The 13,507-nt window shown below is 27.4% G+C and overlaps 1 protein-coding gene across 3 annotated transcripts in view; it reads left to right on the forward strand.

Moving 5' to 3' along the window:
• Nucleotides 1–13,507, forward strand: part of LOC117178125 — an 82,291-nt gene that overhangs the window by 24,427 nt on the left and 44,357 nt on the right. The window contains exons 1-2 of one of the 3 annotated variants that reach the window (XM_033369382.1): nt 6,208–6,452; nt 9,068–9,163. In XM_033369382.1, the coding sequence (XP_033225273.1) occupies nt 9,098–9,163 (66 nt within the window). In that variant the 5' untranslated portion in view covers nt 6,208–6,452; nt 9,068–9,097. The other 2 variants (XM_033369380.1, XM_033369381.1) reach the window with 2 other exon arrangements.

Genomic DNA, 13,507 nt, shown 5'->3' on the forward strand with positions numbered 1-13,507 from the left:
AGAGAGGAAGAAACGTTCACTCGCGCTTTCACGAATTATCGGCCGTTCGAGCGTTCCTTCGTTTGTTCCTCTTTACAATTTCCGGATTGGCTATCGTGCGGGTGTCTAATGTGGGTCAGTCAGTTACCGTCGCGTCGCCACAGTTTTACATTTTTTTTATCTTCGGCATTATGTAAATCACTTTTTCTGCGTACCGGAGAAACGCGAGTCACAATGGCATCCCGCATTGTCAAGCAATTTCGAAATCTTCTGTTTTTATATCGTTTAGAAAATATTTGAAGACATGAGATGGATAAGGGGTCGTTCATAAAATATGATACCATTTAGAGGATATTATTTACCGCCCTCCTTCCGTTCTCCTTACGACCAGAAAAAAAAATTCACCCCTTCTATATTTTGTCTAAGTCCCAAATGCACCCTTTCCATATTTTTTACTAGTATTTCACTATTTCTTGTAAGTCCGAAATTCTCCCTCTTCCAGTGTTATACCAGCTGTTCACTATTGCTCGTAAGTCCCAAATTCACCCTTTCCAGTGTTTTACTAGTAGTTAACTATTGCCCCTGAGTCACGAATTCGCATTTTCCAGCACTTCACTAGTAGTTCACTGTTGCTCTTAAGCCCCAAATTACCTTTCCAGTGTTCTACTAGCAGTTCACTATTGCTCCTTAATTCCGCATTTGCCCTTTCCAACGCTTCACTGGTAGTCTGAAATTGCCCTTTAGGTCCCAAATTCACCCTTTCCAGCACTTCACTCTTAGTTCACTACTGCTCGTAATTTCTGGATTCGCCCCTTTCCAGCGATTCACTGGTTGTTTAATATTGCCCTTTACGTCCCAAATTCGCCTTTTCCAGCACTTCAATTGTATTCCTTTGTTGCTTGTAAATCTGAAATTCACCCTTTCCAGCACTTTACTCGTAGTTTACTATTGCTCTTTAATCCGAGATTCACCCTTCTTAGAGATTCACTAGTATTTAACCATTGCTCTTAAGTCCCAAATTCACCTTTTCCAGTCTTTTGCCAGTAGTTTACTATTTTCCCTAAGTTCCATATTTACCCTGTCCAGATGTTGGTCGTAAGTCCGAAATTAACCCTTTCCAGCCCTTCACTAGTAGATAAATATTCCTGCTAAGTCTTTATTCGACCTTTCCAGCACGTCACTAGTACTTAAATATTGCATTTTATTCAAAAGTTGGTCTTTTAAAGTGCTTCACTATTAGTTTAATATTTCCCCTAGATCCCTAATTCACCCCTCCCAGTCCTTCAATAGTATTTTGCTATTGTCGTAAGACCAAAATTCACACTTTTCAATGCTTTTCTAATATTTCGCTATTTCTAGTAAAACCCAAATGCTCCCTTTCCCATGCTTTACTAATATTTTACTATTTCTCGTAAGTCCAAATTCACCCTTTCCAAACCTTGACTAGTATTTAACGATTGCTCTCAAGTCTTAAATTCACCCTTTCCAACACTTCACTAGTATCTTACTATGGCGTGTAATTCCCAAATTCACCCTTTCCAATGCGACACTAATATTTCGCTATTGCTCGCAAGTCCCAAATTCACTCTTTCCAACCCTTCACTAGTAGTTTAATACTCCTCCTAAGTCTTAAATTCGACATTTCCAGCACGTCGCTAGTAGTTTAATATTGCATTTTAATCACAAGCTGATCCTTTAGAGCGCTTCACTATTAATTAATATTTCCTCTAGATCCCAAATTCACCCTTCCCAGCCCTTCACTAATAGTTTAATATTGCATCGGAATCGCAAATTCGCTTTATTAGTAGTTCACGAATCCTCGTAAATCCCTAAACCACCCTTTCTAAGGGTTTACTATTAGTTCAATATTTCTCTCGAAATATTCGAAAGCTTCACTGATATCTTACTATTGCTCCTAAGTCCCAAATTCACCCTTTCCAATGCTTCCGTATTATTTCACTATTGCTCTTAAGACCCAAATCCTCCCTTTCCAATGCTTTTTCTAATATTTTACTATTGCTCGTAAGTCCCAAATTCACCCTTTCAAAACGCTATAATAGTATTTCAATATTGCTCGTAAGTCCCAAATTCACTCTTTCCAACGCTTTGATAGTTTTTTAAGTTTGCTCTTAAGTCCCAAATTCACCCTTTCCGATGCTTCACTATTATTTCACTATTGCTCGTAAGACCCAAATTCTCCCTTTCCAATACTTTTCTAATATTTTACTATTGCTCGTAAGTTCTAAATTGACCCTTTCAAACAGCTTTACTAGTATTACAATATTGCACGTAAGTCCCAAATTCACTCTTTCCAACACTTTGATAGTTTTTTAATATTGCTCGTAAGTTCCAAATTCACCCTTTCCGATGCTTCACTATTATTTCACCATTGCTCGTAAGTACCAAATTCACCCTTTCCAAAGCTTTAATAGTATTTTACTATTTCTTGTAAGGCTTAAATTCGCGTTACTAGTATTGCGCTATGGCGCTTAAGTCCCAAATTCGTTCATTATTAAAAAAAAAATTTAACCAAAAACAGTTGATCATTTCTATACCATAAGCGATCAATTTTTCATTCCAAGCAACAACTTTTCAGCAAATGAGTTGAATTTTCGTCCAAACGAAACAAATTTGTAAAACTAGTTATATTTGTAAACTAAAAAGATAAATTTTCAATTACTCAGTCGAATCTTCGAATAAAAAAATTAAAATTCAACCAAAAACAGTTGAATTCGCAAGAAAAAAGACGATTTTTTAAAATACAGTTGGAAAAGGACTTAATTACAGGATGTAACATTTCAAGGTCACGGAGTTTTTTTAAATAGGGGTTTTGATAATTTTTCTTATAAATATGTAAATTTAACTATTTAACTATTGGAAAATTCAAATGAAAAATTAATCATTTCATTTTTTGCAAACAATTTTTCTGCTTAATTTTTTTTAGTTAACAGTTTATCTTTTTTGACTGAAAATTCTTCCTTTTTAAATTTTGTAACTTTAAATGTATCTTTCTAAATTGAAAATTAATGTATATTGTTGAAATTGTCAAATATTTTTTGGAAAATTGCTTCTCTTTAAGTTTATTTTCTGACTGAAATTTAAACTATTTCAGTTGAAGATTGACAGTTAAAGTTGACACTTGTACTATTTTGTGACAAATTCGTTTGTTTTTTTAGTTTAAAATTCAACGGTATATTGGAATTTTTTTTTCAACTAGAGAAAGCATGCTTCCTTGGTTTCAATTGAGATTGAAGAAGCAGCTGGAGAAACGAAATAAAAAACTATAAATATAGGGGAAAAAATTAAAAGTTGATGAATGAGTAGAAAGAGTGGCATTTTGTATTGTTAAGGAATTTGGAATTCTTCTGTTTTTATAGCGTTTTGAAAATACGCGGAGATTTATTAACTAATTAATTTATTAGATTGTTTAAAGAAACAAATTTTCAACAACAAAATGAGTTTTAAAGCATGAAAGATTTTTCTCTGAAAAAATAAAAAAAAATATTTCGAACCGAAAAGGATGAATTTTGATAACAAACCGTTGACTTTTCAACCAAGGAAAAAAATGTACAATTGAATGATTCAATTTTTATTTAAAAAGACTAATTCTAATTAAAATACATAAATTTTTAGTTTAAAAAACTCATTTTTAACAACAAAAAAATCATAAAAAAACGAGTTCTTAACTAAGTAGTATAATTTTTTACAACAATTATTAAATAAATTATAATTAAAACTCTGCAATGTCCAGTACTCAAATTTAACAAACCGCAAATTAAAATTTCGAAGGTTTAAATTCGTTTCATTTACAAAAATTTCATAGACCCAGATAAAAATTTATATTTAAATCAATAAACATTCTACTTTTAAATCTAACAAGTTTAATCAAACCAAAAAAGAAAAAAACAATTTCCAACAAAATACATAAATTTTTAGTTTAAAAAATTTATTTTTAACAAAAAAAAACGAATTTCTAACCAATTAATATAATTTTTGACGAAAATTAAGAAATAAATTAAAGATAAAACTCTTTATTTTACAGTATTCAAATTCAACAAGCAGCAAATAAAAATAAAATATTCCAAGGTTCAAATTTTTTTAATCTTCAAGGATTTTATAATACCAGATAATAAAATTTATATTTTAATGAAGAAAAATTATACTTTTAAATCTTAAAAATGTAATCAAACCAAAAAAGAAACAACAATATTTAACGAAATACATACATTTTTAGTTAAAAAATTTATTTTTAAGAAAAAAAAACGAATTCCTAACCAAATCTAATATAATTTTTGACGCTAATGAATAAATAAATTAAAATTTAAACTCTTTAATGTCCAGTATTTAATTTCGATAAAGAGCAAATAAAAATAAAAATTTCCAAGTTTAGAATTTGCTTAATTTCTAAGAATTTCATAGTACAAGATAATAATTCATATTTTAATCAAGAAACATCATACTATTAAATTTTAAAATACTTAATTAAACCCAAAAAGAAAAAACAATTATCCACAAAAAACTTTCTTTCAGTCTAAAGATTAATTCTTAATAAAATTCTTAAATTTTCAAACTAAGAGATTAATTTTCTACCAAAGAATGAGTTTTCAAGAAATAAGTTCAATTATCAAGAACAAAGTTGAATTTTTAAATGAAGAAGATAAATGTTCAATGAAAGTGCTAATAGTCGATATTACAGTCCAAAACATTTGAATTTAAAGTTAAAAGTCTTTTATGTATTATTAAAAATACTTCTAAATTTGCACGTTATTTTAATTTAGTATTAAATTATTTTTAGTTTTTTTCTTTATTTGTTGGTATATCATTGAACTTTTTCGTTGCATTAGTAGAAAATATAAATTCATAATTATGTACAAATAAATATATGGATCGATTGAAGATTTTTTTAATGATATTATTTATTAACAGATTTCGATTGTTTTAATGAATTTGGATAATTGTTTATTAATTGTAGCATTTAACAGTTGCCTAATCAAAAAAAACCATTATTTTAAAAATTAAAAATCGCTATTATTGACATTTGAACAAATTTGAACAGTTTAACAAATTTTTTTCATTAATAAAATATGAATTTTTACACAAACCTTTTTTTAGTTTAAGTGGAAAGTGTGACCTAGAAAAGAGAAGTGGCGAGTTTGGTCATAAATATGATTTTTTTTATGTTACAAATTAATTTGTTAAGTTGATAATGTAACTTTTCCATTTTTGGTTTTAAACTTAAAAAAGTTTGTTAAAAACTCAACTATTTTATTAAAAATTTGATCTTTTTGGATGACTGTAACTATTTTTTATTTAACATTAAAATCTCATGGGGTTAAATAACAAATATCACATTTTTTGTTGACAATTCGTAACGTTCGTTGAAAATGCAACTTTTTTATTTAAACATCATTGCTTTTTATTTTAAATAAAAATTCGTTTACAATTTTTAAAAAATTTTAACTAGAGAGGTTGACCTAAAAAAGAAAAGGGTCGAAAAATTTTTCCAGATTTTGAATTTTTTAGATTTTTAGTTCAGTTTTTAAGAAAAATGCCAAACTTTTTTTGTCTCCGTCGACTGATATTTTACTTCTAGACTAAAAAGAAAATATGTCATAAATTTAAAAAAAATTTAGTCAAAAATTCAGAAAGGTTAACAAATTAAAGAATGACCTTATTTTTTAAGATTAATTTCTAAGATTAGGCTTTAATTTACGGTTAAATTGGATGTTTTGATATCATAAATCACGTTTTTCAAGAAAGTGAGATGGAATGTAACTCTACAGTTTTAGGGTCACGAAATGCTGATTTATTTTCCATGAAATTAACATAATTCTAATCACTTGACGATAGTCAAATGGGTACATGAATGAAGGCCTGAAAAATCCATTTATTACTTTCGCTGAAAATTGCTGGAAACAAGGGCTCAGAAATCGTTCCTTATCCTCGGAGATTGTCCCTCATTGATTTCCGCAGAGCAAAATAAATTCCTCTCGTGCTCTCTTTTTATTCTCATCCCGGGCCCGCGAGTAATGAGACTCACGCCTCGAGACCTTTTCCTCTTTCACCTGTTAGAGACGACGCTGCTCCCCCCATCTCGTGGGGGGGGGAGGAGCGCCGCTCCGCTTCGGGCCGCAGAAAGGGGTCCGCGAACAGTCGCACTGGGCCTTACAGGTTCAGTGGTGGGGGAAGCTGGAATCATCATGATCAGCAGTAGGTCACTGGGACGTCGCTCGTAGCCAAGACGAGTGCCTTCTGCTCGTTCAGTCAGTTCCCGACGGGCAGAAAAGTAACTTTTAGTCCCAGACTCGAATTTGGCACGTCCCAATGAATCGCGATTGAGCCCCGACTCGAAAGTTTCGCTTCTTTTCATCGGTCTCGTTATTATTTTTCCATTTTTTTTTTTATTAAAAAATTTTAATTGTGACTCGAGAGGGAGGAAAAAATTGTTTTTGGCTCTCCGAGGCCGAAGGAAGGTAAAGTGTGTTAATTTGAGAAAGTGATTTTTTATGTGCAAATTATTCGTGGATATAAAAAAGTGCGGTTGAGTTCCTTCTGGATTTTTTTGTGAGGTACTTTCGACTTGCGGATGTGCAAAAGTGTATCACTGCAGATGGTGAAAATTTGAAAATTAATTAGGAATAGAATTAAAAAAAAAAATTGTTCTAGCTCTGAACTAATTATTAGTAGTGTAAAATTTAGATTTTTGAAATTGTTGGGTTTCATTAGGATCAAAAATCCTTTCGAATTTCAAACTACATTACGAATATCGGTTGTATCGAAAAATTATTGGGAATAGAAATGATTGGGGATAAAAAAATACACTTTCTAAGTTAAAGAAATTTGTTGATGCAAGTAAAAGTTCTCCAGGAAAATAAGAAACAAATGGACCGAGAAATTGAATTTTATTTTCTTATCCGGCTTTTATAACTTTGAATTAATCAGTAGGATGTAGCAGAAAATAAGTTTTTTGGAAATTTCAGGGGTCAGTTTGGATTAAAAATGTTCGAATGTTAAAAGTGGTTTTTTCTATTTATTCCACAAATATTGGCTCTATTGAAAAATTATTGACAATAAAGTTTATCGAAAATAAAAAAATGCATCTATTACATTGCAAATTTTTTTTACAAAACTAACAATTCTCAAGACAAATTTAAGGATAAAAATTGTCCCATTTTTAGGCCAGCTTTTCCAGCTCTGAATTAATCAGAATAATATAGTGTAAAATAAAATTTTTTATAATTATAGTTTCATTAGGTCTGAAAATATTCTTGTGCTCAGCAAAGCAAATCCCTTCAGAATATCGATCTTTTTTTATTTTCTCGACAAATCTCGGATAGAAAGAAAAAAAAATCAGTGAAAAAATTATCGAGGATCAAAAAATCCATTTCTTATGTTCAAGGAATTTTTTATGCAACCAACCGTTCTTAAGAAAAAATAAAAAGCCGATGGAAAACGCGTTTTTTTCTGGACGTGTATTTTTAATTTTGTTAATAAAAATAATTTAAAAGAAAATATCGTGTATTGTAAAAATAAATAATAAGGTTCTCTGAACTATTTACAATACACCATATTTTTTTAAATTAATTAAATTTTGGTAAATAATTTAAAATGATGACCAAAAAGGAAAAATTAGTATTTTAAATGAGTTTACCTAACAAAGATTAAAAGTACATGCCTATTTAAAAAACTCACGTTTTTCATCATTTTTTATATTTTTCTTGAGAACGGTAAGCTGCATTGGAAAATTTCTTTGACATGAAATATTACTTTTTCATTCCCGATAATATTTGTTTTTAAATATTTCTTGTTAAAATCGATATTTCTGCAGTAAGTGGAAATTTTTTTTCTGGCTTATTTTTGATAATCACCTCTAGAATAAATAAAAACAGTAATCTTAAAATAATTTTATTTCAATATAAAATTAAAAATGTTGATTTGAAAAAAAATTTATCGAGACATTTTTTTATATAAATTTATATGTAAGATTTGGTGATTTAAAAAAATCTTTTAATTATTTTTTCCAATCTAATATATTCTTCTAAACTCAAAATTTCTAGCTTTTTGGTCTAATCAGTAGAATCTAGAAAATATTGTCATTAGTGTCCTTTTTATTTAACAGATAATTTTTGTTAATTTATAAAATTGGATTAATTCTTATTGTGAAAATTATTCAATCTAAGTAAATATTTGAGCGAAATTAGGCATAAAAATACTTTATTTAACAAGAAATAATAAATAATCATTAATTTTTAACTATGGAAATGGAAATCCAAAGGCTATGAACGATGTACTGAAGAACGTCAATTAAAATAATTAATTACTATACTTCTGTTAATGAAACTCGTTAGTGGCTATAAAAATCGGAAGTAGTTCTTTATGCATTTTTCTGATCTAATAATTCGCCTTTTATACAATGTAATTTCAAATTAATTTTAAGTGTGGTTAACAATCTTATTTTTAAGTTTGATATTGGTTGGCTATTCAGACTAGCAGGAAGAGGAATTTAATAAACAATTTATAAACTAAAAGCTATTCAAAATCAGCTTTAAAGTAGAAAAATGTATTTCTTTATTTCAAATAAAAAATCAATTTTTTTAAAAATGTAGACCATGAAATTTATTTTCACTTTATGCCGCAATAAAGTATATCAATATCAAAACTTAGATTTTTTCTGAAAATACAATTACAGTAATAATTTTACCAGAAATATAAAGTTTGTTTTGAATTTGAACCCTTTTATACAATTGAATAAAAATAAAATATTTATAGAAAAAAATAAAAATTCAGATATTATGTTAACTTATTGTAATTTATTGTGTTTTATTCCAAAACTATATTACGGTACAGATATTACGAATTGAAACTTTTCAAATCGATTTGTGCATTTTGACATTTTGGCTTGGATAAAAAAAGCTATTTTTATCCCGAATTTTGTATTTTCTGGGCCCATAACCTTTTGAAATCTATACTTTTTTTTAATTTCCGTTTATTTTTTTGCTATTTTTATTTTCCTCAATCCGAATTTTAAAAATTAATTTACAAAGCTTAAATTTTTTAACTTTCAATTTGTATTGTTTTTTAATTACAGAGAACGCGCGCAAAATCAAAAGCACAAAAGATGGACAGAACGCGGTGGAGTATAAAAAAGAAAAGCCTGTTCTTTTTGCTGCCCTTATTTTTGGTAGTAAGTACAACATTTTAAAATTATTAGAATTTAAAAAGGAATCAAGGTTTCTTTCAATTACAATAAGAAAAAAACTCTACAGATTCAAAGAAATTTCTTTTTTTCAAAGAAATAGTTTTTTGGTACGATAAATATTTTTTCTTCGAGCAGTTTCTTATAATAGAATAAAATTCTTTTGATTCAATGAAAGATGGTTTTTAGTAATTAAAATTTGTCTTTTAGCCCTTTATTTTAGCCAAAGAAATCTGTTTATTCTTTTATTTTATGGAAATTGTTGGTCTGAAAAAATGTTTTTTTTTCCATGAAAAATTTTCTTCAAAACGTTACATTAATCCAAAGAAATCTCTTTGTTAGAAAGAAATTATTTTTGCTTCAGTGAAAACTCTTTTTTAATTTAAAATAATTTTCTTAATTTTAAATTTATTTTTTAATCAATGAAAAAAATTATTTCCTTAAGAAATGATTTCTGTGATTTAAGGTAAATTTTTTTCTGAGTGAAACTAAAAATATTAATTCAATGAAGATGGTGATAAACATTGTTTTTGAAATGAATAATAAAATTGTATTCGTTTTTGCAAAATGACTTCCTAAAAAAAGTGATTCGTGAAAGATCCTGGTGAAAGTTGTCGCAACGAAGAAGTAAAAAATAGAATATTGAAAACTTGACACAAGTAGGACATGCGGAAAACCTGCTGTAGTTATTACAGATATGAATTCCAGTGTCCGAGGCATTGAAAATATATAATTTTGAATTTAGAAAAACAAGAATAACATTTAATTTCCTGTAGAGAATTATGTCAGTAGTTATGAATTTAAATATTTTATTAATAAAGTTACAATAAATTCATTTCAATAATTAGAAATTTTAGATGCTGGAATATATATTTGTTTAAATAAAATACTAAAAGATATTATTTCAAGTTTTTTTTGCACATATAAATAAACCTGATTTTCTTAAAATAACTTAATTTTTATATCTGAAAAAGTTACCATAACATGACAATAATTCCGATTAAAGTTTTTTTTTTGTTAATAATTTAATCACAGAGTCAATTTTCAATATAAGACTTCATTACCTGAAAGTTCTCAGGCCAAGAGCAGAACACTTTTTCAACCTGTTTAAAAATGAAATTTTAAAATTAAAAGTTATAAAAATAATAAATCATAAAAATTAAGTTGCTATGTTTCAAAAAATTATTAGTTCTTGATAAAAAAAATCGAATTAAACATACAAAAAATATTCACAAGGCTTAGTCGACTAAGAAATATTACAATAAAACTACAGTGTATATTTGAAAATTTAGATTAATTATTTACCGATTAAAATGCCTATTTTTCATTAAACAAATTTACAAAGAAAGTGAATTAAAAAAATCTTAGTTCTTAGTTATCTACCTTTATAATATTTGCAATCAACTTAAGTTACTACCTGTACATACAAAATAAGAAAATAATCAGTTTTTTTATACAAATTAATTATTATAAAAAAATTTTGTTACTGAATAAAATATTTTTATACATTTTTTACGAAAGGAAATTGTTAGCCTTCCAATGTTTATCAAAGTAGCTTCCCAGGCTTATTGCACTGTAGAAAATTGTGAAAACTCATAATTTTTCTTTATTATAAATAATTTAAATAAACAAATAGAACATTTTCATCCATTTTTCATGGAAAAAAATATATTATTCATCTAATATCTCTCAAAATAGTTTCCCAGACTTATCAAGCTCGAAAAAATCAATAAAACTAAGAAATTTCAATGTTTATAACAAACAGAAACCTTAACGATTTTCAAGAATTTTCATGTTTGAAAAGCAACTTTTATAAATATTAGATAGGAAGGAATTTTTTCCGCGAAAAAGGATTGAAAAGTTTATATTTTTTAAATTAAATTATTTATTAACAAGTTGAATGCTGTGCGTAAAAAATAATCTGCAGTCTAGTTAGGATAGTAAACTATTCTGATACATGGAAGATGGGAAAAAAATTTTCCGCGAAAAAATTATGAAAATCAGTTATTCGTTTCTAAATTTTGTTTATAACAAGAAAATTGTACAAGAAACAAATTATTTGCTTCATTTCTGTACTTAAATTGTGGTTTAATTTGATTACGAATGAATATAAAAATAATAATATTAATAATAATAAAAAATAATAATATAAATAATAAAATAATAATAAATATGAAAATAATAAAAAAATCGCTTCGTGGGCTTATTGAGAATTTAATTCTCTTTGATTTGATGAAAAAAAATTACATTGAACCTGATTTAATTTTGAGAGGCCTGTCGAAGCTAATCAAGCAAAAAAATTAATTAATTTGTTATTTAATATGAAAAACGGCAAAAATCATAATTTTTTACATTTTTACTAACCACTTTGCGCGGTTTTTAAATATTTTCTTAAAAACACGCCCAATTGGTAAATTATGCTCGAGGAACGTAAATTTCTATTGCAGAATTAATTTCTCCAATTTTTTAATTGTTATAAAAAATTAATGAATTAAACTGGTATCTGTTGCATTTCCATGTTTGAGTAAATTATTTATATTAAATTAGACGTTGATTGAAATACAACTCATTAATAAGCTTGTCCGTAAATTACCCGACAACGATTTTTATTGTTATAAATAATTGTTACAAAAAATTCACTTATATCACATTTTTGGAAACCAAAATTTTTTACTTTCTGTACATTAAATTTTCTTAACACTTGAATTTGTATAAACCTTTTGTGTCAAGATATTACTCTTCAAGTAAAAAAAAATGATCCTACTTAAAAGGAAAATGTTCTGTACCCAGAAATGCAAAATAAATTAATTTGCTTATAAACATTATTAAAAAATATAGAAATTGTTGCTGAATGGAAAAATATCTTGTGTTAAACTATTATTCTTATGATAAGAGGAAATCCTTATTTATAAAATGAAAAATTTTATCTTTAGAAATCCGATATAAATGAATTTGTTTATAACAATCATAAAAACGACCATTTTTCTCTTTTAACTCTCGGTCATGATTATTAATTTTACATAATTTAACGACGAAATAAGTATAAATAATAAATTAAAAGACTGAAAATGCAGTAAATGACAGTTTTATTCATTAAAATTTTTATAAAAATTAAATTAATTTAGTAATCAAATCTATAATAAACATTGTTTTTTAACGTCCTCGAAAAATCTCTCAAATATTATCAGATTCAGTTTATTTAATTGATTTAAAATTTCAGTAAATTTATCGAAGCTACAAGATAAACTAAATAGAGTAATGTGGGCAATTATTACCCTCATTATTATCTTGATTTATTGAATTACTACTTGTCTGATACCTTATCGATGCTGCGCACTTATTAATGTGTAGATTATAGACTTTAACGACCATTAGGTCATATATAATTCATAAATTCAATCATGAATCGCACCGTGGTGTTGCGGGTAATGTGTATTATTGCAGTACTAGATCCTTTCTGTAATTACAATACCCGCTCATTGACAATCAATTCTACTCTTTGACAGGCGCAGACTGTCATTAATGTCACATTCTATTTATCTACTGACATACGCTCCTGTGAATTCTCTCGTGTTCTCTCGATTTACAATCCTCTCATTTTAGCCCGAAAATACAAACCGGCAAGTAATTTTGGATTATTCTGCTCCGACGATATTACAATGGACTAGAGAAATTTCGAGAGGTACTTGAATTCTCGAATAATTCATTTCATTCGTAAATAGTGAGTTCAAAGTAAATGATCACTGATTTAAACAATAATTGGTATTAATTCTGTTTTGTGCATTGTTAAATTTATAGAGTTAATCGGATACTAATGAATTGTATTTATTACAAATTAGATTGGAAATAAAATTGTAAAAGTTGGATCATAATGATCTTCAAATAGCTCGTTATTGGAACCCGGTTTTTTAGGAAGGGCTTCTTTTGAAAACTGTAACAATTATTTTATTTAATGCTTGAATAATGGCGACTTAATTTTTCAAACTTTTTCCGATATACTTTTTTTGACGCGCGAGAATCTTTTAAAGGCTATTAAAAAATCCAAAGAATGTCCTAAAGAAGTTAGGTCAAACACATACATTGAAAAATTAGGTAGTAAGCTACACTAATTGGTTTTATAAAATATGCTGAGAGTAGTAACACCAGTAAGCAAAATAGTTGTGCTAACCAATAAACTAGCAGCAGAATATTTTAGAAACCTAAGTAGTTATGCCTACGACCTATTTTTTAGTGTAAAGGAACATTCTGATCCATCATTGTCAAATTGGCTCCGACTTAATGATGGGTTTCAATATAATTCTTATAATTAATTAGAATTAAGGTCATACTGTA

This window comes from Belonocnema kinseyi, chromosome 8, assembly GCF_010883055.1.
Source record: "Belonocnema kinseyi isolate 2016_QV_RU_SX_M_011 chromosome 8, B_treatae_v1, whole genome shotgun sequence".
Classification (NCBI taxonomy): domain Eukaryota; kingdom Metazoa; phylum Arthropoda; class Insecta; order Hymenoptera; family Cynipidae; genus Belonocnema; species Belonocnema kinseyi.